This window comes from Salvia hispanica, chromosome 1, assembly GCF_029641045.1.
Source record: "Salvia hispanica isolate PSC_SH4W2 chromosome 1, Shi_PSC_v1, whole genome shotgun sequence".
NCBI lineage: Eukaryota > Viridiplantae > Streptophyta > Magnoliopsida > Lamiales > Lamiaceae > Salvia > Salvia hispanica.
Genome location: NC_142692.1, coordinates 7,364,875 through 7,389,735, shown reverse-complemented (window position 1 = coordinate 7,389,735; position 24,861 = coordinate 7,364,875). Strand labels below are relative to the sequence as shown.

Here is a 24,861-nt window from a genome sequence, read left to right as displayed (position 1 = left end):
TGCAATGATACATATTTATAGATATAAACTATTGAAAAGGAATCATTAATGTAGCGGTTACAAATTAATAAGGAATAATTATATATCTTCCAATCACTAATTTGAATATTGTGAGTCAACAAAATAACTCATAAATTGGAATGAAACTAATAATTTGTCAAAGTAATTGTCAAAGTAACTGACAATGTAACGGAAAATACACATAAATAGAATATGAATGACCATTGCAAGGAATTAATTATTCCATAAATATTTAAATTGATCTCATAACCTAAAAATATTCTAGAATATGGATAAAACTTATAAATATTTTAAAAGAAGGCCAAAACTCGCCTTTATATATGTTTAGATTAGATAAATTACTTTATAATTTATAAATGATAACTATTTTTTAACTTATCTAAACTTAAATGTACTTTATTTATATATTTGAACAAAACTTCAATATTGGGAATATAAGTAGCCTGGTATATGAACAAATATTTCATGTAAGATTTAAAGAGATGATAATTATATGAGTAAAGGTCAAATGTGGTCCCTAACATATGACCGTTTTATCAATTTGGTCCTTAACATTATCTTTTTGATTATTTGGTCCCTCACAAATAAACTCGGACCCGAATCGGTCCTCACTTAACAGAACCGTCAAAAAATGGACGATGACCGCAATTTGACTATATTAAATTACTAATGGTAATTAATTATACCTAATTATAATTCTTTTCCTATTAGCAAAATTGGAAAAAAGATAGTATCAGTTACAAAATGAAATGAATAATTTATAATTTAATAAGAATTAAGAATTATAATTAGGTATAATTAATTATCATTAGTAATTTAATATAGTCAAATTGCAATCACCGTCTATTTTTTAACGGTTCTGTTAAGTGAGGACTGATTCGGGTCCGAGTTTATTTGTGAGGGACCAAATAATCAAAAAGATAATGTTAAGGACCAAATTGATAAAACGGTCATATGTTAGGGACCACATTTGACCTTTACTCTAATTATATTTACTTATTTGCACATAGTAATCATGGGATGTGATCATATCATAACCTATATTTATGGTGATAACCTAATAACCCTCATTTTATGGACGAAAAATATCATTTTATGGTATAGGATATCATTTTATGGAATAAAAGTATCATTTTATGCATGCTGAAAAAATATCATTTTATTGTGTATAAATATCATTTTTAGTAAAAATGATACTTTTGACCCATAAAATGATAGGGTTATTAGGTTATCACATAAATATGAGTTATGATATGATCGCACCCCATAGTTATCATTTATAAAAAAGTAACGACAATTTAAACTCTTAATTAAATAATATGGCTAAACAGCCGGCTAATCTAATAATAATGTTATTAAAGCTTTCTAACCTTTCATTTTCTATAATAATACATATATTTATAAATATTGAAATTTAGCCCATAAACATAGTTGTTATAAATAAATTAAGTTTTTTTAATAAAATAATTGTCGAACTATCCTTTTTCCCCACTTATTTATTCTTTTTAACGTCCATAAATATCATTCATTTCATATAATTTTCACTATCACACTTCCAATTTTTCTTCATTTTTGTCCAACTTCCCACATTATTTCAATCTTTTTATTTCTAGTCCATTTTATTCATATAATTAAACTATGTAGCTCCAATATTTATCTGACAAACATAGTAATTGTCCGACGAGCTAGTGCAACAACCTTCTCAATATGTCACTAGCAAAGCGAGAGCGCACTATTGTATTTACTATTGACGAATGTCGATCAAACAATCAAGTTCAATTGAGGACATACATGTCGTCGTACGCCTCGTGAAGGATTATTTCTCTGACGATCCACGATGAGAGTGGGTGTATTTCATCGCTGGTTCCATGTACACATAAATTTATTCATGCATATAAGTCGGGGGTTTGTGAGTATTATCGGACGCAATAAGATCCCCGGAGAAGCTTCACCAAGTTATAAAAAATAGTACTTCCTCTGTCCGCTAATTAAAGATACATTTCTCAGCATGATGCGAGTGGACGTGCTCACCCACATGATAATCGAAAAATAAAATGGACCATATAAACTAAACGTCATCGTATTCACTCACAATGGGGGATCAGATCATCCAACTAATATATTGAAGCAGAATCTTGTATCAAATCGACATGGACCTAATACAATTGAAGACAACCGCTATTGAAGAAAGCAATTCGTTGTCGAAATCTAATGAGATGACATTCCACAAGGAGCATGAATGTACTTACATAGAGCTGATTGACGTGTCTTGTTCAGTAGTGAATGCTGCAGCCTTTTGGAAAAATGAGAGGAGCTTGGTTATCGAAATCTAATGAGAGGCACGAGCTTGACCACTCTATAAATGGAAATCTACATGGTATTTGTACTAGAAGACTTACTACCTTTGCTTTTATTTAAAATTCAGAACCGCCCAATTCCATTTCCATGTGATACCTAATCAAATCAATATAGCAACATGTGCACTAGAAGACTGACTCACTACTCAAAAACTAAATAAAAGGCAACTCTTTTACTCCCATATATCTTGAAGTTCATGAAAAATAGAGTTTCCATATTTTTGATTGAAATAGGAGAAATCATATTTCTTGAATTTAAATAAGAAAAAAATCACATATAAAGGGCCTTTGATGTCCATCAATAGTGCAGGAGTCTCTTTTATTTCCTATTACTCCTTACTTTATGATTCAGTCAATATTTTTGTATTCAATGCTTACATGTTAGATTTCTTTATGCTTGCAATGATTTTCTTTTTTTTTTCAATTAAAATACACACAACACTTTTCTCTTTCTCTTACACATTTTGCAAGAGACATGCCCTTGTAACTACTATGTCACATGCAAGATTTTTCTCACTCTGTTACACTTTTCTTATAGATATTTTAATAATTATCCATTTTTATTTATTAAGAATATATTTAAATAAAAAAAACATAGCACATTATGAATCGAAGATGGCAGATACGAGCAACGAGACAATAGGTTTACTTTTTTTTTTTTATTATTATCATAAACATCTTTATTATTCCACATGCATCCATTTATAAAAGCTTGTACACCCAACAAAAATATAAGAGAGAAAGAGAAAACTCTTGCTATTTTAATTGTAAAAATTAAGAAAAACCAATGCACGCATAAAGATATATGACATGTATTAATTATAAGAATGATGGCCGAATGAGGGATAAAAAAGATTCAGACACCCTTCATGGTCTGAGAGACAAAATGGTCATCAAAAGCACTTCATATAATCTTCAGTCAATATCAATGTGGAACTAAATTGAGACAAACCAGCAATTAGTTACAACATGAAATTAGTTTTCTTGGAAACTCACTGCTCTTTTATTTTCTTTTTATTTTGCAAAAGGGAAACATGGATATACTACTCCCATATACATTTCAAGAAAGAGTGAAAGGCCAATTGTTGGTTAGAACAAAGGCAACAATATGAGTACTCTACTACTAAAAATTGGTATAGTAGAATTGGGTTTGTTTATCATGTGTGGTCTTCCAAGTCTGTTTACTCTGCTCCCTCGTTTTGATTGGTTACTGCTATTTCGGTTTCTTTAGACTTCCCCCACAGAATGCCATAGAGCCCTATCACTAACAAAACAGCTCCACCAACACTGCCAAAACACACACACACACACACACACTGGATTAATAAAAAAAAATAGTACTATACACATACATGGATACATCATGTTAACATTACCTTCCCCAGTGAAGGGTCTCCTGCAACAATGCGGCTGAGAAAACCGCGGTGATGATCAGTGCTAAAGGCGAGAAGGCAGCCCCGAACACCGGGCCTTTCTTCTCCACCACCCAAACAATCAGCCAGTAACAGATTGCAGTCGAAATCGCCCCCTACACTCATCATCATTATTTTGCAGCTGATGGTGTGATAAATTTTGCAAAAGTGCGTGAGATTTAGTGGACTTTACACAGTAAAACACTGAAACAAGGTTGATGTTCCATCCAAGACTCCAAGACTCTCTATGTCTTTGCTTTGCTGCAGCCCATACCGCTGATAATGCACAGCTAGAGAGACATTGCAGAGCCGTGAGGCGCAGTTTGGCAGGATACAGCTTGATCAACGGGCCCTACAACACAAACATGAACGATCACGAACCAACCAATCAACCAACCCGGGGACTAACTAACCAACCAACCAACCAACCTGCATGATGAACCACATGCACCATGCCGCGTTGGAGCCTAGGATGATGAGGGAGCCCTTTATCCAGTCGCCCCTCGTGTAGCTTTGCTTGTAGGCGCGTAAGAAGTCCTTGCGGCTCTCAGGGTAGATGGCTGGCCCTTGCACAAAAGTGCACACTAGAGCACCTGCAAATCCTAATGCAGAACCTGCCACTTTAGCCATTCCATGCCCTTGTTTTATTGAGAGCCTCTCTATTCTGACGTAGAAAACACTTCAAATTATTACGAAATCTGAATCTTATCCCGCACACCATATTCTCAGGTCTGGTTAGCTTTGATCTTACCGGAAGCAGAGAGCTAAGATGAACATCATGGCCGGGCACGTGTTGACTAATGCAGAAGCAAACGTTGCAGAGACGTAGTTGAGGGCGAAGTGGAAGAGATTCAAGCTCACCGCGATCCTGCAAAGTTCGATCAGGACATAACACTAAAAAGTTCAGACCAAGTAGAGGATGGGAGAATCAGCATACCCTGTCGAAACCAAGACTATCTTGCAGAACAAGGCGAATGCCAGTGGAGGAGACTTGTCGCCTCTGAAAGCAAACACAAGTTTTTAATCAAATCAAACAAACTATAAAAATGCAATAAAGTGAGTATCTATCTTGCAAGGAAACCTCTCGAGGAAGAAGGCGAAAGGGGCCAATGCAAGTGTAGCAAATGCTTGGCGATACACTACAAAGACGTAAGGATCCATCCCTTTCGTGATTGCTGCCTTAGACAGCAAAGACATTCCAGCAGAGATCACCTGTATCAATATCATCGCCAGGTATGGCTTCTTCGCCTCCATAGACGCCAGCAAGCCAGCCATACCTTAGCTTATGCTGCTGTAGCAACCGGTTATTTATAATTGAAGGAAGACAGCACAGAAAGAATCTTATCCAACAAACAAATTATTCATCATTCATGTATTATACAATTCCTTTTTTGTCATAAAAAACGACAACAACCAACTGCAATCAAAGAATCCTCGTACGAGGTTTCGTGGCAGAGAAGCCGCTTGTGTCAGTAGAAACATGCGATTTCCTAAACAAAGCAAACAGTTGGGCTACGAGTTGCGTAGAGTTTACTAAGGTTGGGGGAAGATGAGCTACTGGAAAACCAAGTGATTTTGTCATTATATAGGCAACAAAGATTCCATCGTACCATCATATGTATGACTGAAATGCTTTTGTTTGTCACTATTCAAATAAAGTAAGCTGTTACAGGAGATGGGTCGCCGCTGGCCTCAAAATATCCCTTTCTAAATATAAATAAAGACAACAATTATAATCAGCTCGTCAATCAACTATGCAAGCAGCTTCTGCTTGTCTAGCAGGCTCTAAACAGTCGACATGGCGTCATCGCGCATATAAAATATTGGAAAGAATATCTCAATGAAAGGCAAAAACCAAGGAATGATCAATGATGTTTGAAAATCAAATCGATAGAACACTTACCAGAATTAGAATACAAGTATCCTATATATTTAATTTTCCATAATTATTTCTTGATTCTTGCCTTTTATTGAGATATGGAGTAGTATTATTTCCAACATAAAAAATGACGAATCTCAACATTAATAAGTGCTGATTAAGTCAAGCTTATAGGAAGAACTCATTTGTAAATTGCCTTTGTACAGAATACGACGGGAATGATAGACAAGTATTACAGTAAGTTGCAAACAATTTGGAACAAACATTTCATTTTCCTTTGTACACAACCAAAAGAATATACGTCAGAATAGGTATACATATTTGTCGGACAGAGTGATCTGACCTGGTCTAGATACATATCTGAAACAATTTCCATATCTACACCAAGAAAGACTAGCTATAAGCACAGGAATTTTCTATTGTTATCAGAGGAAAAGAAAAATTAAATTATGCCCCGGGACAGCACATTGGCATTGGCGGAGAAACAGGATGTAACGCGGCAACATGTTGCTAAATCATCATTCTACTAGGGGGGATCCGCTCCTGCTGATGAGCAAGCTCTTCAGCAGGAGAAATTATCTGAGGCATTGACATCCCCACCGAGACAATTATCTCTGAAACAAAGGGGAAATGAATTCAGCAAGAGGCTAGAGGATGAAGTGCGGACAAAAGTTTCTTGCAAATTTGACGTTACAAGATCACAAAAATCATCAATTAGCTTAGCAGACAAACGATTGCTGTAAATGTGATGTTATAAGATCATGAAAATCCATTTTTTTCCTTAGAAACATTGAAGGTACCCTGCTTACCTATGCCCTCTCGAATAGACAAGTTTGGCCGAATGATGTCTTTTGAGCTAACGAGAAATATGTCCCCGATGTATAAATGATTTGTTGGCACGTACACAGAGCATAGTTCTTCATCTCCATCATCTCTCTGCCGTGAAAGACAACAAATCCATGGAAAACAAAAGTCAAAGGCAAATCTTATAGTAATGTGTTAAGATGTAATGTAATGGAGTACAAGTCATGACTTGAATATTGAAGTCTGGAACCTACAGCTTTATTTTAGGGAATACTTAAAAGAGAACATATTTCACGAACCTGAAGAACTACAGACGATGTTATAAAGCCAAAAGCATATTCTCCAACACGAGGATGGCGGATAATAGCAACCTCCTTGAATGCAGTTGTATTCTGATCTGTAATAGTTACACAATACTATAAATCAACAACAAAATCCTGTGTGAAGAGGAAACCTGCCTATACCATGACATTTGGTAATGCAGGACGAAAGATACCAGTAGATGTTGGCATCGATAAATATGAATTGGCAATGCTCTGACATGCAATTACAGTAAACAGCATACATCAAAGCTCATTATTTTTGAACCTTTTTATTTATGAGATAAAAGCAAAAATGATATCCAATTCTAACAGCCTAAGATTGTCTAAGATTAAATCATAGCTTTATCAGATAACACTTAAGAAGCCTTCAATCAAGCAGTTACTTCATTTTTTATGCTTTTTGACAACAATACATGAACACTGAAAATGAAATTACCTGGTGAGATTGCAGAACTAATTTGCTTCGATGCTGAATATATATGACTTACAAAGGGCATTCGCTTTATAAACCATTCTCCTATCAAGAAAACTGTGGAACCCAACCATGATGAAGCAAAAATACCAACGAAGAAAATAAAGATTATTGATGTGATGAATCCAAGGCCTGCAACAGATATAAAGGAAAAATCAGACACACATAAATCAAACTTGATGAACAATCCACATGTTTGTGACCAATGGATCAAAGATTTATGGTCCACATAAACATGTTGACTTAACAATCAAAGAGGACCAATGATATACACTGTAAAGAGACTATGACCAAACAACTTACCAAATATGTCAATGCCAAGCCTCTCGTATATAGGGCTGAAGAAACCATCAACGAACTGGATAAACCACCAAGTGATAAAAAATGTAACAGCAACTGGAAATAGAACCACACTGCAATATAGTTTTCCATTAGAAAGGGAAGAAAATAAAAAAAGAAGTGAATAAGATGGTAAACAGCGTCAATGTATTGATGCCAAAGTCATTACCATCCTGTCATGAACTTCTTGGAAACCCAACTCTGAAGAACAGCATAGCAAGCCTGATAAAGCACATACATCAGGATGATTTAACTTTATAACGACATTAAATACCAGTTATTTGGTGCAAAAGACTCAGTGGGAAATATATTGGCTTTGTTAGTAACACGTAGACTTTCTAAATCATATTTTAATTCTGGGGGTGACATAAGCATGCTGCCTCATCATTTGGCATTAATATTGGTATTTCACCTCGAAGGCTCGAACTTAGTTGGTTGATTGTTATTTTCAAGAAAATATTGGAATAATTTATTTATTTATCATAGAACTAAGATTTTATCAAAAAAATATTTTAGCCAAAATTAAATCTCGGGCCATTTTTTATGTTATCAATAGTAAAACCAAAATAACCACAAAATAATTAAAACCAAAATAACCACAAAATAATTCAAACCAAAATGCAATATAAAATTGAGGTAACTAATTAAGTATTTAAAGGTAAATAATTCAGAAGTATAATGAAGTACTTTTGAGGTAAATACACAAGTCATAATTCAAGTACACATAATTAAGAATATTAGTCAATAATAGTAGAAGATAGAAAAGTACATGGGAGAACCAACTGATTTCACAAATTGTCAATAGATGATTCTTATAGCAGATCTAACAAGTTATTTTAATGACTCAGACTCACAGGGTAGAACAACCCAAGAATGTACTCTGTTATCATAATATCTATCCATACAATCTAGTTTCACTATATACAGAGAACACAGAATATTATCATAGGATGAAACCTTATTTATTTTTATAGATTTAGCCCTACGTCTTGCTTCAATATGGATACAGAGCACCTAATTAACATAGGTGCCTCAAAATGTAACATGCAGGAGTTTGGGGTGTTCCTTTTCTAATTTCTATCTCTTCTATTTCTCTTTTTTTTTTTGGCAAATGAGCAGAAATTTAAAGGCCATGTTACGGTGGATTCGAACCCGAGACCTTTGGCCTCAGGCATTACCACTCTTACCACTAGGCCAACTCACACACACTTCTATTTCTCTTTTGCATGCAGGTCTGGGTGGATATACAATCTTATACTCACTGCTGTTATTCAAGTTAGTAACTTTTAGATGCTTGGCCTTTGAAAAAACACATGGCATATTCTTATTTCAGAAATAACTCATGTAACTGCTATTGAATTAGTGATCTTCTCCTAGGGCTCCTTTTAGGACCCAACTACTGCATCAAAGTAATATGGCAATAGTTGTGCAACAAGTACAGAACTAGATTCAATAGACAGAGATCACTAAAGAACTACCATTCTTTTTGTGTTCCTTCTTTGGAAGATACCATCAGCTAATTTTTCTGTCACCAATCCTGATAAGTTTACTAAAGGTTCAAAAATAAACTCCTGTGTATTTCAAAAGAAAGGAGAAGGGAAGCCTACATGCCAATCCTTCCACTTTGAATCTCCAAAAGGGACGTATCCTTTTGAATGAGTGATTATTTTCCATAATACTTAAAAGTTAATTCCAATACAACAACATCCCAATATTATGATCCAGTATATGAACCCTTTAAGAGCCTATATCCATTTAACAATGTAGCATCCACACCTGATCCAACACTCAATATTATGTGGTTCAACATGAATCACCAATCATTTAATGCTAGAGCAGGATATTACAGTATACAGTTTTGTATAGTTTGACTCCCTCCCTTGTACCGTTTTTCATTACAAGACCTTTTGTTTCTATAATCTATATCCTGGTCAAATGAGTAACTCTTCAGCAAAATCACATCCACGATCAATCGTATATACTAATACAGATCTTGGCACTCAGGAATTAGTCATTATTAGTGAGATAGTCAATGGATATAAGTAGAGTTAGCATATACAATTATATCATACTGGATCAAAGTATTTAGTTACAAGTATCCAAGTCCATACTAACTAAATTCTCAAACATTTAGTATTTCCCCCCTCCAAATAAAACTGATCTAGTCAACTAATATCGACTCCAATTCACGCAAGCAGCTAAAGTAACTACAACGCGCATCCCCAAATTATACTCCACCAAATATTCTCAAATGGACCAAATACCACTTGTTTAAAAATTAAAAAAACGCAAGCAATTAAACGACATGAGTACTGTAAATGTGATCTGAGACCTTGCGCGTGGAGGAATTGGTGGGGGAGTGGGGCGGGGATTTGGCGGGATCTTCAACGTCGTCGTTTAGACGCGTCGGCGAATTCAACAATCCTGACGCCGCTGACTCCTTCTTCCCCCGATTACTGCTGCTCTCCGCCGCCATTAATTCCACTCTCATCGACCGACAAGATCGTCAGAGTTGAAAGAATTAAGTGTACAATCCAGGAGAGTGAAATTTGGGGGAGTTCTGGAGCAGAGTGATTTTCTTAGATTTTGTCAAATTCGGAATTTACTTTTTGTCTTTATTGATATTACATAATCATCCCCTAATGGCCTAATCTATTCACAAGCTGTCAAACAGCTCGACAATAATGCTCAGTTTAATTCTAAATTTTAAATGTTTATGACATATACGGTAAACGGATTTAATATTTTTCATAAACTTTTCTTTGTGCTAAATAAAAATACGATATTTGTTCATAAACGGAAAAACCACTGTACTAACTAACTACTAGGAGTATATATTCTTCTTTCGTCAAAATAATTTTAGTACAATCAAAATTGATAAAATAAGAGATAAATAAAATAAATAGTTAAAACAAAGCTCACCTCAGAAAAAATAAATTACCATAAATAAATAAAAACTAGGAGTAGTAATTTCGGTTGAATGGTCAAAATGAAAAAAATATGATTATTATTTAAAATGATGGTAGTAGTATAATTTAAAGACGCCATTATTAAAAACTTAACTTTAGCTTGAGTCTACATTTTTGCGTAGTCTACATTTTTGCGTGTAAGTTGTAACTACATCTCATCTTAGTGCTTATATGGTTAAGCACGAGCACGAATGTGCACGAGCACGCGTAAAGGACGATGAATCGGTGTCCGAAATGTGGCCACCCATTTTACATTGTAGTTGTAATTATTTTTTTTGGTATTTTCATCTATATGTACACCTGTACTCCCTAGAATCACCCTATTACACTCATAGTAATTTCCCACTAAATATTTTCCCAACCAAATGTATGTACTCCGAATTTTCAGTTTTATAAAGAATATGAATTTTTGTTTATTCGTGAATATGATTTGTAATATATAACCACAAAAAAGGAAAATAATAAACACTAATACAAACCTTCGAAGCACATAGAACAAACTGAAGAATAGAGTCCTCAATTCAAATCTCAGATATAACAACAAAATAACTTAAATTCACAATCGCCGCAATGCACATGGTACAAACCTTCCAAGCACAAAAAACCAGAAATCAAGAACTTACCTGGACCAATCCCCACTCTTCCCTCCACTTTTCTGTTCAAGCCTCACATCTGTAATGACAATATCCTTGGAAGCAGCCTTGCACATATCATACACTGTAAGGCCAGCAACTGTGACTGCAGTCAGGGCTTCCATCTCGACCCCGGTTTTCCCAGTCGAGACAGCTTCCCCCCGTACCTCAATGCTAAAATCGCGAGGGTTCAAGTCCAGATCCACATGAACACGAGACAGGTTGATGTTGTGGCACAACGGGATGAGATTGCTCGTCTGCTTTGCAGCGCAGACCCCAGCAATCTTGGCCACACCGAGAACATCCCCTTTCTCCATTTGGTTGGCTGAGACCAAATCAAACACCTTCTGACCTAACACAACTTTGCAACTAGCAAGTGCCACTCTCTTGGTTATCTCCTTGGAGGAGATATCAACCATTCGGGCTTCGCCTTTGCCATCAACGTGAGTCAATCCAGAAGGAGGCACTCTTTCTGGATTGACGCCATTGGTTTCAAGATGTGGTTCTTGATCTAGTGTTGGACTGTCTGACGAGCCAGAAATGGATGACGGGGGAGGGGCACCAAACACAAACTCCATTTCCTAGGATCAAAATAAACGAATAAACATACATAAAGCTTATAGACTATGTTTACATTCCAATAACGAGCTGGGAAGAGGCCAGTATAATAGCACATTGCTACCTTAAGATTACTGTTATAGCTCTAATGCAAGAAACAACAATCAAAATTAACCATAGAGATGGCTATTCCTTTAGCAGTAATACATTCTTTTCCTTTAGTGATTTGGTTTATGTCAAAGAAGGCCTTGTTAATGAAGGTAGTGAACATGCAACTGAAACCTACAGATCAGCGAATATCGATTCAAAAATTTCACATTTGATAGTTAAAATGTGTCAAAAACCGCCTCTCATTCATGGCCATTTCTCAGGTGATATCAATTATTTCTTGCTCTTTTTCTACTACTACTATAAACAAGATTAAAGATAACCAATTCGATGAAAATTCATGTAAAGATATCAGACACCAAGTTATAATCACCAAAGAGATCATTGCAAGAAAATGAACTAAGTAAATGGCAGAAGTACCTGATTGAGCTCGGCAATAGTTTTGGTAATATCATGGCTGCTGAAGAACCTAGGCCTTGGAAAAGGCTTCGATGTTGTTGCAAATCGACGAAGAAACATCAATCGCTGAGTTTGCATTTAGTGACAGCTGAAAATTCGAATTGTGAAAGAATTGGTTAAGAGTATCAGTAGGTAATTTCAGTGGGGCATTTCCACAAACAGTTTGGGAACATGGGCTCATTTCAAGCCTATAGCGGAAGTAATAACAATAATACTTGCATCATTTAAAACTGTAAATTACAATACTTACATCCTCTGAAACGACTTATGATTACAGCTGATCGCATTCATATGCTCAACTCGTCGCCGCTACCTTCAACTTTCTGAATGAAGTTAGTTATCAACCTTTTGTATACTAAAAGGAGAGTATTAAACTGTGATATAGTAACATCATTATTATGAAATATGTTAAATAAAGATTTAAGTTAATTTTCAGATTAACCTATTGGCTTTTGTGTTTGAAGTTTGAAATTGATATCTAAATGTCCTTACCAAATTATTATTCTTAGTCTAATGTTTTTTATGCCAAATTATAAAAAAAATCACCAAAATTATTCAATTTCTAATCAATCTCACAACTTTAACAAAATGATCAATCATATTATGACTTTGATATATTTTTTTAATTATCTCATGGTAAAAATTATAGCATGCTACGTGTCTGAATTTATTGTCTTGACGTGTACATGTGTAAAAATTAAAGATGAAGCCGACTATGTGTATTGAATGATGTCATTTAAATAGTAAACGTTTAGTATTTTCCATATGCCACATTATATAGAATTTCCCCGAATATGAAATTATTACTACTACTTTCGTCTTATTCAAGTGTTACATTTAAAATTGTTGTGGATTTATAACGCAAAGTGACACACATATATGTAAATGGAAACACCATTTTCTCGACTTTATTCTCTTTCATACTCCAATTTTAGCACACTAACACTACATAATATTACAAGTCGGAAAGGAAATATTTTGCTTTAAATGACTCCGATCGAAATTTTAAATACAAAAATTATCACTTCTTTTTATAAAAAAACAAGAGAAATCGAAAAGTCCCTTATCATAAATTATAATTTCCCTGTGAAAAGTTCCAATATTTAGTTTTGTGTAAAACACCGGGTTTAAAGATAAATCAAATAAAATTAAACTAAAAAATAAACTTCAATAAGCATAGTAAAATAAGTATGGAAAATATTATGTAAATCAGCAATAATAAAAGAGTATCCACTATAGTTGGCCGGGCCAAGCCACAAAATCGTGGTCGGGTGACATACTTGAATTTTACATGGTTTTAGAGGGTGGTTATGTATGAATTTGATCATATTTTGTCTATTATTGGACATGTTTATATCTAATTCTCTATTATGTTGGTATGTTAACCATTTTGTTAAGAATGTGTAGAAAAGACACAAAATATGTGGATGTGCAGCAGCCTTGGTTTGTGACAATATTTACTGGAGATTTTGAAGTCCAATCAGCCCCTAATGCATATCAATCTCTTTATCTTCGAAAGAGCTTCGCGTGGGTATCTCGCACACCTCAATCGGAGTTCGGTAGAAGAAGTTATGGCCGTTACAAGAACACCGCGCTATCCAGAAACTTTCACTCGACCGGGTGAATTATTACACTATAAATTCACCTGGCCGGGTACAGCGATTCTGCGCGAAAAGGGTCAGAAAGTGGTCAAAAATGACCACCCGGCCGGGTGAATGTTGCTCTTTATAATTCCACCCGGCCGGGTACGCTATTTTGGCGTATTCTCTTGCCAAAAACGCGATTTTTTATGGGAGATTAAAGGAAAAACGCCTAGGGTTCATATCATTCAACACCCACCGCCTCCAACACTCACACACACCCCCAAAGAACACTTTGAGAGAGAGAATTGAAGATTGAAGACTTCCAATCGGAAGATTGAAGTTGCCATTCCATAGATTCATTCTCACAGGAGTATCTTAATCTTTTCTCCATGTATTTCATAGAATCTTTTGTTTCAAACATGGTTTTTGTGAAGAACATGAGTAGCTAAACACCTTTTTGTAGAATTCTTGGTGAAGATGCACTAATTTCATAGTTTTTATCCAATTAATTTTGTTCTTGCCTTACTCTTGTAGTTATTTGATTATTCTTGAGTTTATTCCTTTCAATTGCTTGATCACCACTTGATTGTGTAGGATTAATTAGATTAATCGGGAGATGAAATAATTAATCTGAAAATAGGAATAATTCACACCTTAATGCAATAAAACTCGGGAGAGTTGAGGTTTTGAGTGAGGTCTTTGACCTAATCGAGCTTTTGGGAGTTAGAGGTTTTAGGATTAGAAGGGGACTTCAATCCTAGCATCTAATCTACAAGTTTCTCACCTCGGGAGGGGGTTTAATCTATAATTGTGGTCGACTTAGTAATTCTAGAGACACCAAAAGGTAAGACAATTTGATTGGATAAGAGCTTGGAATTGTGCATCGGATCCTTGAGTTCTACAATTTTCTCCATATTATCTTTTCACTCCGTGTTTATTTGCTTTTATTTATCTTTTTGTTCATTATATGCTTTTCGTAGTGTTAGAAAACAACCAAACCTTTCATGATTCTCTAGATAGTAGTCAACATTTGTTCGTGGTAGTTAAGTTGATACAGATTTGTCTCTGTGGGATACGATACTCTTGCTTGCTAATTGCTACACTATCCTCGTACACTTGCGGGTACTACTTGTGTTAAAATAAGTCGAGCTAAGTTTTTAGCCACCGACGCCCATTTTTTACACTATGGTGGACATGCCCAAGCCACCAAATAATTTAATTTTTCATTTTGTGTATATTTTAATTAAGAAAATGGGAAAAAATAGAATTTGTGTAGGAATGGGGAAAAAATGGGTATATTTATAGAATTAAGAAAAAAAAAATCGAAAATACAGGAGCCACGGCTCGTGGCCGCTGTAATAGGGGAGCCGCGGCCGGGCCACGCGAGTGGCGCTCTCGTGGGCAACCCCCCGCCACCAAAGCCCATGTTTCGCACTATAGGGAGCCGCGGCCGGGTCACGGGAGAGCCACGAGCCACGGCTCTCCTATAGTGGACGCTCTAAGTGGTCACTGTTACAAATGGGCCGCTATCTGGGCCAGCCATTGCAACTAAGGGCTGCGCCTTAGGCTCAGTCATCCCATAGACCGTCATTCTTTGGTGGGCAGTGGGCACTAATCGAAATGACCAATGTATACAATGGACTTCATTGGCATAAAATTAATTAAGAATAATTGCAAATCTTGCGAGAAAATTAATATCTATCAATATATAAAGGGAGAGTTTTTGGAAAAAAAAATTAATGTCAGTTTTGCCCTTTTTGGCGGGAAAGTGATGGCTGACTATGTAATTTTTTATTTGGTCTCTTTATTCTGCATCTTCTAAAATAAAATTCGCTATTGGACCAATTAATTGTCCAATACAACCACAAGCAATAGCTTCCCAGACAAGATTGAAATCTCTGTAAATAACCTTATAAGTTCCATGAAGAACTAAACCAAATCAATCTAAAAAATAAAACTACAACACACTTCAATTCGCCGGCGCCGGAAGGAGAGCCGGCGAGACTTAGCGGTGGAACAATGAGGAAGGACGGTGGCGCGGCGTGTGAGGGCAGCTGGGCAGCAGCGAGCCGCGACGGATGACGAAGGCGGCGAGGCTGAGGAAGGTGGGGAACGGCGGCTGGGCGAGCTATGCAGTGCGGCGGGTTTGGAGGAAGCAAAGCGGGCGGCGAATCACGGCGGTGGACGGCGAGGCAAGGCGTGCTGACGAAGTGTGCTTCGAGGCAGGCGGGGCGGGCGGAGAGAGAGAGAGCGAGAGAGAGGGGAAGGCGGCGGCGGCGGAAGGGGTAGGATGCCGTTGAGGGGGAGTGAGAGAAATGATTTAGGGTTTCATGGAATATTAGTTACTATTGTATACTAATTAGGCTCTAATTTTGGGCCTTTAAATGTGGCATATAATTTGGATTCTAATAGTTTAGTATAGATAAATAATGATTTTTTTAATTAAATACTATTCCCTCCGTTCCATAGTAATGGAGGCAAAACTTTTCGGCACGGAGATTAAGAAAAATTGTGTTAGGTGAGTTAAGTAAAGAGAGAATAAAGTGAAAAATGAAAAAGGTAGAGAGATGAAGATAGAAAAAGTAAGAGAGAGTAAAGTAGGTGTGGAAAAATGTGTTAACTTTTACTACAAAAAAGAAATGACTCTATTACTATGGAACGGACGGAAATGGAAAAACGCCCCTATTACTATGGAACAGAGGGAGTAGAATTTATGTTAGAACTCTATTATTATTATTATTACATTATAATAAAGCAAGGTTCTAAGTAAGATTTTAATTTATTGCACTTTGTATATATTTTGAATACTTAAAGCATATGGATGCGTTTTTATTTTGAGGTGATAAACGTAAATACTTTCAAGTTATTCAAGGATATTATCATCCAAGACAAGTTTCCATAGTAAAAATATGTGAACCTATTTTCCTAATTGTTTTATATTTGTATTATTAATATTGTCGGTTAATTATTTTGAGATGGACGTGCGTACGGCATTATGAAGAATAAACGCACTAATATTAATATATTATCACCTCAAAAAATACCTTTATTTATCGTGTTTTTAACTGGCAATACTAACCCTTTGTCGTTTATATTTAATTCCCAGCCTTTCTCTTTCTAAAATAGAATAAAAATGTTAATATTAATTTGTATATTAATTTTCGCATATTTAAATTTGTATATTAATTTCTTGAATATTTTTTATTACTCTTTGGTATATTAAATATATGTTTAGAATTTGAAATGTTTTATTTATTAGGAAGGAGAAAATTATTAATTTAGAGTAGGACAAGATAAAGTACATTTTTTTTTAAAAATATTTTTTTGGTGTTTTGAAAATTTTTCTACAGTTTCATTAATACTCACTCCATCCCACAATAATTGTCACTCTTTTACATTTCGGTTCGTCCCATAATAATTGTCACACTTCATTTTTTTTTATCATAAATGGTACTCCCTCCGTCCCGGCTAAGATGACACATTGCTTAGCCGGCATGAGATTTTAGGAGTTATTGGTTAAAGTGTTTAATTGAAGAGAGAGAGAAGGTGGAGGTAAATATTAAAGTATAGAGATAAAGAAAGATGGATATTTTAATAGGAGTGAGAAAAAAGTGGTTGTGTGTATAAATTGGAGAGAGAAAGTTACCAAAAAATGAAATGTGTCATCTTATTTGAGACAAACTAAAAAGGAAAACGTGTCATCTTAAACGGGACGGAGGGAGTAATTAATTGTGGGACGGAGGGAGTATAAATTGATTAATTAAATTGATATATTACTTTATAAAATATTTTTTTACTATTTATTATATTGAATTTATTTTAAAAAATAAATAAATTTTTTATTTATGTTTAATATTGAATTTAGTATTTTTCTTATTTTTTGTTTGCATTTATGAATACTTATGTTTTGTTAATCAAAACTGGTGAGCTATTTATTTGTTCAAATAGTTTGCTTTTTTTTTTTTCTTTTGTAAATAGTTGTATTACATTTTTCTTTATTTGTATGTATCAAATATTAAAATAGTACTCTCTTGATTCCATAGTAGTGGAGTCATTTTGTTGTTTTGATACGTTCCATTGTAATGAAGTCATTTTCTTTTTTATTAAAGTCAACATATTCTTCTCACTTACTTTACTCTGTCTTACTTTAATCTCCCTTCATCCCTCTACCTTTTTCATTTTTTTCTTTATCCTTTATTTAATTAATCCACTTAACACAATTTTTCTTAGATTGCGTGCCAAAAAGAAACACCCCCATTACTATGGAACGAAGAGAGTATACAATCATCTGCTAAAATATGAAATGTTTCATTGAGAGTTGGTTGAGAGAAGTACAAATATCTTTATGTTGTTGTTTATAATATTTTTAATTATTTATAATATTATAAATATTTTTTTTAATTAGTTCTTATCTCTAAATATACTTTTATACTTATATACTCTATATTCTTTATTTTAAATTAATTTATCTTCAATATTTGAAAATTTTTTGTCCTGTGCATAGCACAGGTGTCAACACTAGTTTTCTCATTAAACAAAAGAAAATACTCCTTCCCGTCGTACAATAATTGCAATAATTGTCACTCTTGGCGATGACACGAGTTTTAAGGAATGTAAAGACAAGTTGATTGGAAAAGTTAGTGGAATGTGAGATCCACTTTTTTATATTAGTTTTATAATAAAATATGGGTGAAGTGAGTTAGTGGAATGTGAGACCTACTTACCATTTATGATAAAAATGAAGTGTGATAATTATTGTGAGACGGACCAAAATGGAAAAGAGTGACAATTATTGTGGGACGGAAGGCGCAGTATTTTCGTCGATCGGCCAAGTCACCTGTTTACTCTACACTTGTGGAAACTCAAAAAAAAAAAAAGAGATGCAAATTTGATAACCGAAAAGTGGTAATTCCCCACAAAACATAGCAACATACAATGTACATCAAGAGCAAGAAGGACTGAAGGAGCAACAAAGATGACTCAATTATCATTATTTATATCTGAATCAGATATTAGGATACATTTGCGAAAGTTGTGTTCAAATTCCGCTAAAAAACCAAACGGGACGAGCCGGACTCAAACCGAATGTTGTTGAATAAATTGTTTGATCCGATGAAACAATTCGTGCGCCCGAGCAGCAGTGATCGGATCCATGCCAATAGCAATCTTGTTAAGGTGGAAGCAATGGGCGACGCCTCTGCTGACGAACAGCTCCACCTCCATCCCCGCCCTCTTCATCGCCTCGTAAAACTCCATCTGCGTATCCCACATCAGATCCTGCTCCGCCAAGCAATACAAGTACGGCGGCAGCTCCACCCCCTCCAGCGGCGCCCCCATCGGGCACGTGATCGGGTGGTCCTTCGTCGCCCCCTCCGGCAGCCCCATCGCCAGCAGCCCATCAATCATCTCCACCGTCAAAAACGGCGTCTCCGGATTCTCCACCTCCGACCTGCTCCGCCCCGCCCGGCAGAAACCCGGGTGCACCGGGATCGCCCCGGCCACCGGAATCCCCTCCTCCCCCGCCCGCACCGCCACCTCATGGACGAGATTCCCGCCGGAGCTGTCGCCGACGAGGAACACGCGCCGCCCCGGATATCCGGCGGCGCCGGAGACCCACCGGAGGGCGGCGAGGGCGTCGTCGACGGCGGCGGGGAGGCGGTGCTCGGGGGCGAGGCGGAGGTAGGGCGACACGACGATGGCGCGGGCGGTGCGGGCGAGGCGGGTGTAGGCGGCGTAGTAGACGTGCCAGTTGGCGGAGGTGATGCAGAAGCCGCCGCCGTGGAAGTGGAGGAGCACGGGGAGCTCCTCCGGGTCGGTTTCGTGCTTCTCGGGTAGGTATACGCGGAGCTTGAGGCCGTCGGGGGAGGTGACGTCGGCGGTGGCCACGCCGTCTATGAAGTGATCGTGCGGCGGCACGGCGTCGTTAAGGAACTTGACCTCGGGCGGCCCGGACCACGTGCGGTCGACGGAGCCGTCGTCGAAGAGTGTTAGCCACCCGGTAACTTTGGTGATGATTTTCTTTTCTTGGACCATTTTTTTGGTTTTGTTTTTGTGAAATTTGACTAAGGTTTTATGATTGTTGAGTGACAATGTTAGAACTAATTATTGAGCAATTTATAGTGGAAGTATTAATTTTCTTATACTACTAAAAAACATACAACTAAGAAAAGGAGAAATTTGTGGACAACTTCTTGTTGAATTGCATGCATTTATCGTGGAGTAATAGATAATTTAGTCAACGATGGAAAGAAGTACTAGTACTTAATCTGGCCACCAAAAGCCACGTTGTAGTTGTAGTTTAATATTGTGAATCTCGATAATCAAAGTATTGATTTTACTGACACAAATGTTTTAAAATCCGTATTACGTTCTTCTTCTAATATTAGGGAAATTGATAATTCATTAATTTTTAAGGATATTTTGTTAAAAATTATTTATTACTTTAATTTGAGCGTATTTATAAATTCATACTTCCTCCGTCCCCGATTAAGAGTCACACTTTTCCATTTCGGTCCGTCCCCAAATAAGAGCCACACTTCATTTTTACCATAAATAGTAAGTAGGTCTCACATTCCACTAACTCAATTCACTCACATTTTATTATTAAACTAATATAAAAAAAATGGGTCCCACATTCTTTTTCAACCAACTTTTCTTTACATTTCTTAAAATCCATGCCCGATCAAAGTGTCTCTTAATCGGGGACGGAGGGAGTAATGCATTTTCCATCTCTCACTCTATTGTAATCTAGTACTACTATTTTTTATATAAAATACTACCTCCGTCCACGATTAAGAGTCACATTTTGACCGGACACGAGTTTTAAGAAAGGTAAAGAAAAGTTGGTTGAAAAAGTTAGTGGAATGTGAGACCCATTTTTTTATATTGGTTTTATAATAAAATGTGAGTGAATTGACTTAGTGAAATATAGGACCTACTTACTATTTATGGTAAAAATGAAGTGTGACTCTTAATTGAGGACATATCGAAATGGAAAAGTGTGACTTTTAATCGGGGACGGAGGAAGTAATATATATACTACTAGTATTTAATTATTTTTGCTATTGTAATCCAGCTCAACCAATAGTCCGATCAGCTGAACCGTGAACCGATAGTTCCAGAACCCTGGTCCAGTTTCTAAACATTGACTTACACCTAATTTTATTAAATCATTATGAATATAATTTTTTATTCTCTTTTCTATTATTCAGTCACATGTAGGCAGTTGGCGCATGTGTCATATTCCATCTATATTTAAAATATCTTTTGCTTAAAAAACAAAATTCAAATCTCTTTTCAGATGGCATGCATGTGTTTAAGATTTATAAACTTGAGAAACACTTCCCGGATTTTTAGATGGATTAAATCAGAAAAGAAAATCCTCATCATTTTAATTATACAATTCATCTAAGAATTTACCAGCTGACTAGTGTTAATTATGCATGGTTTCATCTCCTATGTAGATCTTTGCAAATGAATACTGGTAAGTGATTTTACTTTATGCATTTTGTTTTATCTGTGTATCCTGAAATTTTAGTGTTAGATCAAGACTTTACAATCCATAAATTTTCCATCCGAATAGCTTAGAATCAAATAAAGTTGATAATCAGATAGGTTGGCCGAAATCAAGTAGGTTGAGCCGATCCCGAATAACATTCATTTCTATAATATAGCTGTGAGCTAGCATACATGATTTAATGTAACAACACATTAAGTTATGTTAATTACTACATTAATTTACAACAACTTGTAACTAAATAGACTTAATATTCTGGTGTTGCACCACCAAAATGGAGAGAGGAAGGGTGAGATCCGCGGCGGCGAGCATATCCCCGACGGGACCGAGCTCCGGCAAGTCATTCCACTCACTCAGCCCCATCAACTGCGGCGTATCCTCCTTATGCCTCCGCCCCACCAAGATCAAATCAAACACCTCCTCCATGGCATGTATGAGCAGCGCCGTCTCCGCCCCGTCCTTCACCCTCTCCTCCCTGTACACTATATCGTCCTGCGTCTGCATCCTCGTGTCCTTCAATATCTCCGCATCCAGCACCGCATCCCACTGGCTGTCCCCCGCGTATATGTCCCACGGCACCATCCTCACCACCGTCAGGCTCACGTCCGGCGACCGCGCCATACGCCTCGCGTACGCCAGCGCCTCCCTGTCGTCCGCCCCACCGAAGAACGCCACCGCCACTGTGTACCCCCCCGCCGCGGCCCTCCTCCGCACCTTGTGGCGGTCGATGAGGACCGCCACCGAGCACGGGGCCAGCTCCAAGACCTCGCAGTTGATTGACCTCAAGGTGCCTGAGTCTTGTATCACCTATTGCCAAATCAAACAAAAATAAATATAACAATATTGCCCAAAGGGGGTGTTCAGTTTGCAAGATTGTATCCGATATTAAATTTGTAGTGTGTTTGGTTCATGAGATTCAACTTCACAACTCAATCCTATATTGTATCTTGGAAACCGAACACTACCTTCCCTTGCTGGTTCCACTTCCGGTGGAACGGGAGGATGATCATTGAAGCGAGCTTGTTGAACGCCAACGTGCAGATGTCGTGGTGCATGAACTTTGTCAAGGACATGGCGGTGAACTGCTGGATGGCGACGGCGCCGGCGTACTGCTGCTCGAAGGAGGCGAGGATGTCGATCATTTTCTGGGCGCGGCCTTCGCCGGTGGATTTCTGGCCGAGCTGGTGGTCGATCAGCTGGGGGTGGGCCCGGCCGGCGAGCTCCAAAAGATGGAGGGCGTACACCGCCATGGGGCTTTCCTTGCTGGGGTAGGAAGCTTCCAGAACTTTCTGGACGGCCACGGCATCGTCGACTCGGTGGGTGCAGACGAGCATGCGGAGCTCCGAGTTGATGGAGGTGTGTTGGATGTCTCTTTTCTGGTAGCCTGTGTACATTCTTGAGTAGTCGTATAATGATTTCACGATTATACTTGATGCCGCCACTTGTATTAGTACTGATGTGGTTAGCATCGAGAATGTCTCTCGATCATACGTCTATACTTCACCACAACCAAATAATTTTTAGTCAATTCTTCAATAACAAAATATTTAGTGAACATTGCTAAATGAGAGATAACAGAGCACCTGATTAACATAATTGTAGTAGTAAAAAGCCATCTGCACAACTCCTTGAGTACTCATGATGAAGGAAAGCGCCACCGCATCTTTCATCGGCACTTTACAAACCACTGCCGGCACGAACACAGACACCAGCTTCATCGCCAAACACAACCCCACTACCACCCAGACCATCCCAACAAACTCCAGATCAAAAAGCTCAACCAAATTCACATTCATCCCACAAAAAGTAACCAACAGCGGCGCCAACAATCCCGACACTAGGGTTTCAAGCCTGTCCACCAGGGTCGCCCCTAGGGGCGGCCCATCGGGCACAGCCAACCCTAGCAAAAACGGGCCGTACTGATAATTCAACCCGACGTTATCAGTGAGCAACACCACCACAAACACCAAGAAAGCCATGATCACCACATGAAAGCGACTGACCGGCTTCCCCTCAGGCGTGTTCTGGATGATCCAGAGACTCAGCGGGCGGCCAACGCACAAGATGAAGAGGATCAAGCACACTGTCATGAAGGTGGAGTGGATCATGATGACATCCGCAAAGCTCATGATCCCGACCCGGCCATAGGTGATGAGAGTGGAGGAGAGGTTGCTGACCATGTCACTGATCAGGGCCGAGGCTAGGGCGAGCCGGCCTAGCTCGGTGTTCATGATCTTGAGGTCGACGAGCATGGAAGCGATGACGGGGAAGGGGAAGAGGTTTTGGATGGAGATGATGGCTTTGTAAGCCGGGATTCGGTACTTGTGGATTTCAGTTTGTTGGAGGACGGTCATGATTAGGGATCCGCCGAGGGGGAGGGTGACGGCGAGGACTCCAATGGTCCACGCCTTGATGCCGGTTCGGAGCACGGTTAGGGGATCCATCTTGACGCCGCTGAGGAAGATGAAGAAGATGTAGCCGATTTTGGAGAGTAAGTCTAAGTAGACATCTCCTTCTTGTGGGAATATTGCTTCGTCTACATATGCATATCGTCCTAGGATGGTTGGCCCAAGTATGATTCCAGCCTGATCACATATATCAATCATTCAGCTAAACTATTAATGAATAAGTACATTATTATGTTGCAATTTAGTCATATATCTCATGCATTAAGGTTTGTGGAACAAGAAAATATGTGGAAACAAACAAAAAAATGGTGGGCTTTTTCAAGAAATTCATACCATTAATTGGCTTTAAATCACAAGCTGTGAAGTTTTAGTAGTTTATTTCAATTGTGTGTTCCGTGTACAAAACAATGTCTTTCCATGATATTCAAAACAATGATTGAAATGAGTATTAGGGATTAGAGAGAGACGAGGATCTCGGAGACGAGGCGGGGCAAATGGAAGCGACGGAGCAATAGATGAAGAGACTGGGTGATGAAGAAAATGATGGCGAGCTGAAGCTGTAGGCGAGGCAGAGCAAAGCCAAGGAAGGGTCTGCTTCCGGCGGAGCCCCAAACGCCGGCGGAGTGCACAGCCGAATCGACATAGCAGAAGTCACTGGTGACGTTGCCGGGCCGCTCTTCTCCGCCATGCCCGGTTGTACCATCCATCGATCATATGCATATATGTATATGTATTCAGTTTTCACCTCCTACCTACTTAGATGGAGTACCTCTTTTCTTAATGTTTGTTGGAGGAGGACATAAAATAAATTCAAGCTCTACAATTATCTTCTTGTTTTTTTCTTTCATGCAAATCATATTCTGATTGTTTTTGTTCTTAATGGATGGACCTACGACAAATGTTCACAGCCATTTGACTTCTTTTCATTACATCCCTCAAATAAACATAGTACTACTAATATTTTTGTGTGAATCAATGCAACTGATAACTAATACTCCCTCTGTCCCCGATTAGGAGTCAC

The 24,861-nt window shown here is 37.6% G+C and overlaps 5 protein-coding genes across 5 annotated transcripts; all 5 read right to left on the bottom strand.

Annotated features, from left to right (window-relative positions):
• Nucleotides 1-3,265: 3,265 nt before the first annotated feature.
• Nucleotides 3,266-5,656, bottom strand: LOC125185216 (WAT1-related protein At1g43650-like). Its single transcript, XM_048081715.2, has 7 exons — nucleotides 4,872-5,656; nucleotides 4,728-4,790; nucleotides 4,542-4,658; nucleotides 4,220-4,454; nucleotides 3,984-4,142; nucleotides 3,755-3,906; nucleotides 3,266-3,665 (listed from the first exon to the last, which is right to left on the bottom strand). The coding sequence occupies exons 1-7, from the start codon at nucleotides 5,063-5,065 to the stop codon at nucleotides 3,560-3,562; spliced, it is 1,026 nt and encodes a 341-aa protein (XP_047937672.2). The 5' UTR covers nucleotides 5,066-5,656; the 3' UTR covers nucleotides 3,266-3,559.
• A 265-nt stretch (nucleotides 5,657-5,921) lies between these two features.
• LOC125217535 (protein LIKE COV 2-like) lies at nucleotides 5,922-10,212 on the bottom strand. Its single transcript, XM_048119055.2, has 7 exons — nucleotides 9,940-10,212; nucleotides 7,777-7,829; nucleotides 7,572-7,681; nucleotides 7,233-7,400; nucleotides 6,773-6,870; nucleotides 6,479-6,605; nucleotides 5,922-6,283 (listed from the first exon to the last, which is right to left on the bottom strand). Exons 1-7 carry the CDS (start codon nucleotides 10,096-10,098, stop codon nucleotides 6,180-6,182), a joined length of 819 nt encoding a protein of 272 aa, XP_047975012.1. The 5' UTR covers nucleotides 10,099-10,212; the 3' UTR covers nucleotides 5,922-6,179.
• An 826-nt stretch (nucleotides 10,213-11,038) lies between these two features.
• Nucleotides 11,039-12,775, bottom strand: CNX3 (cofactor of nitrate reductase and xanthine dehydrogenase 3). Its single transcript, XM_048126808.2, has 3 exons — nucleotides 12,584-12,775; nucleotides 12,295-12,421; nucleotides 11,039-11,789 (listed from the first exon to the last, which is right to left on the bottom strand). Exons 2-3 carry the CDS (start codon nucleotides 12,409-12,411, stop codon nucleotides 11,196-11,198), a joined length of 711 nt encoding a protein of 236 aa, XP_047982765.1. The 5' UTR covers nucleotides 12,412-12,421; nucleotides 12,584-12,775; the 3' UTR covers nucleotides 11,039-11,195.
• Nucleotides 12,776-18,803: 6,028 nt separating this feature from the next.
• LOC125223799 (putative carboxylesterase 17) lies at nucleotides 18,804-20,071 on the bottom strand. Its single transcript, XM_048127095.2, has one exon. The coding sequence runs from the start codon at nucleotides 19,947-19,949 to the stop codon at nucleotides 18,993-18,995; it is 957 nt and encodes a 318-aa protein (XP_047983052.2). The 5' UTR covers nucleotides 19,950-20,071; the 3' UTR covers nucleotides 18,804-18,992.
• Nucleotides 20,072-21,550: 1,479 nt separating this feature from the next.
• On the bottom strand, nucleotides 21,551-24,655 carry LOC125221362 (cation/H(+) antiporter 3-like). Its single transcript, XM_048123481.2, has 4 exons — nucleotides 24,308-24,655; nucleotides 23,016-24,017; nucleotides 22,398-22,925; nucleotides 21,551-22,239 (listed from the first exon to the last, which is right to left on the bottom strand). The coding sequence occupies exons 1-4, from the start codon at nucleotides 24,545-24,547 to the stop codon at nucleotides 21,670-21,672; spliced, it is 2,340 nt and encodes a 779-aa protein (XP_047979438.2). The 5' UTR covers nucleotides 24,548-24,655; the 3' UTR covers nucleotides 21,551-21,669.
• Between the last annotated feature and the right edge of the window lie 206 nt (nucleotides 24,656-24,861).

What these genes read in the sequence shown, in the direction of transcription:
- LOC125223799 (XM_048127095.2), bottom strand. Translation starts at nt 19,949, where the DNA reads ATGGTCCAAGAAAAGAAAATCATCACCAAAGTTACCGGGTGGCTAACA.
- LOC125217535 (XM_048119055.2), bottom strand. Translation starts at nt 10,098, where the DNA reads ATGAGAGTGGAATTAATGGCGGCGGAGAGCAGCAGTAATCGGGGGAAG. An exon ending in AAGAAGTTCATGACAGGATG is followed by an intron (nt 7,682 to 7,776) that starts GTAATGACTTTG and finishes ACTATATTGCAG; the next exon opens with TGTGGTTCTATTTCCAGTTG. An exon ending in GTCTATTCGAGAGGGCATAG is followed by an intron (nt 6,284 to 6,478) that starts GTAAGCAGGGTA and finishes CCTTTGTTTCAG; the next exon opens with AGATAATTGTCTCGGTGGGG.
- LOC125221362 (XM_048123481.2), bottom strand. Translation starts at nt 24,547, where the DNA reads ATGGATGGTACAACCGGGCATGGCGGAGAAGAGCGGCCCGGCAACGTC. An exon ending in GCCTCGTCTCCGAGATCCTC is followed by an intron (nt 24,018 to 24,307) that starts GTCTCTCTCTAA and finishes ATATGTGATCAG; the next exon opens with GCTGGAATCATACTTGGGCC. An exon ending in ACTACAATTATGTTAATCAG is followed by an intron (nt 22,926 to 23,015) that starts GTGCTCTGTTAT and finishes GGTGAAGTATAG; the next exon opens with ACGTATGATCGAGAGACATT.
- CNX3 (XM_048126808.2), bottom strand. Translation starts at nt 12,411, where the DNA reads ATGCAAACTCAGCGATTGATGTTTCTTCGTCGATTTGCAACAACATCG. An exon ending in CTATTGCCGAGCTCAATCAG is followed by an intron (nt 11,790 to 12,294) that starts GTACTTCTGCCA and finishes TTTTGATCCTAG; the next exon opens with GAAATGGAGTTTGTGTTTGG.
- LOC125185216 (XM_048081715.2), bottom strand. Translation starts at nt 5,065, where the DNA reads ATGGCTGGCTTGCTGGCGTCTATGGAGGCGAAGAAGCCATACCTGGCG. An exon ending in ATAGTCTTGGTTTCGACAGG is followed by an intron (nt 4,659 to 4,727) that starts GTATGCTGATTC and finishes CGAACTTTGCAG; the next exon opens with GATCGCGGTGAGCTTGAATC. An exon ending in GCATGTGGTTCATCATGCAG is followed by an intron (nt 4,143 to 4,219) that starts GTTGGTTGGTTG and finishes TTTGTGTTGTAG; the next exon opens with GGCCCGTTGATCAAGCTGTA.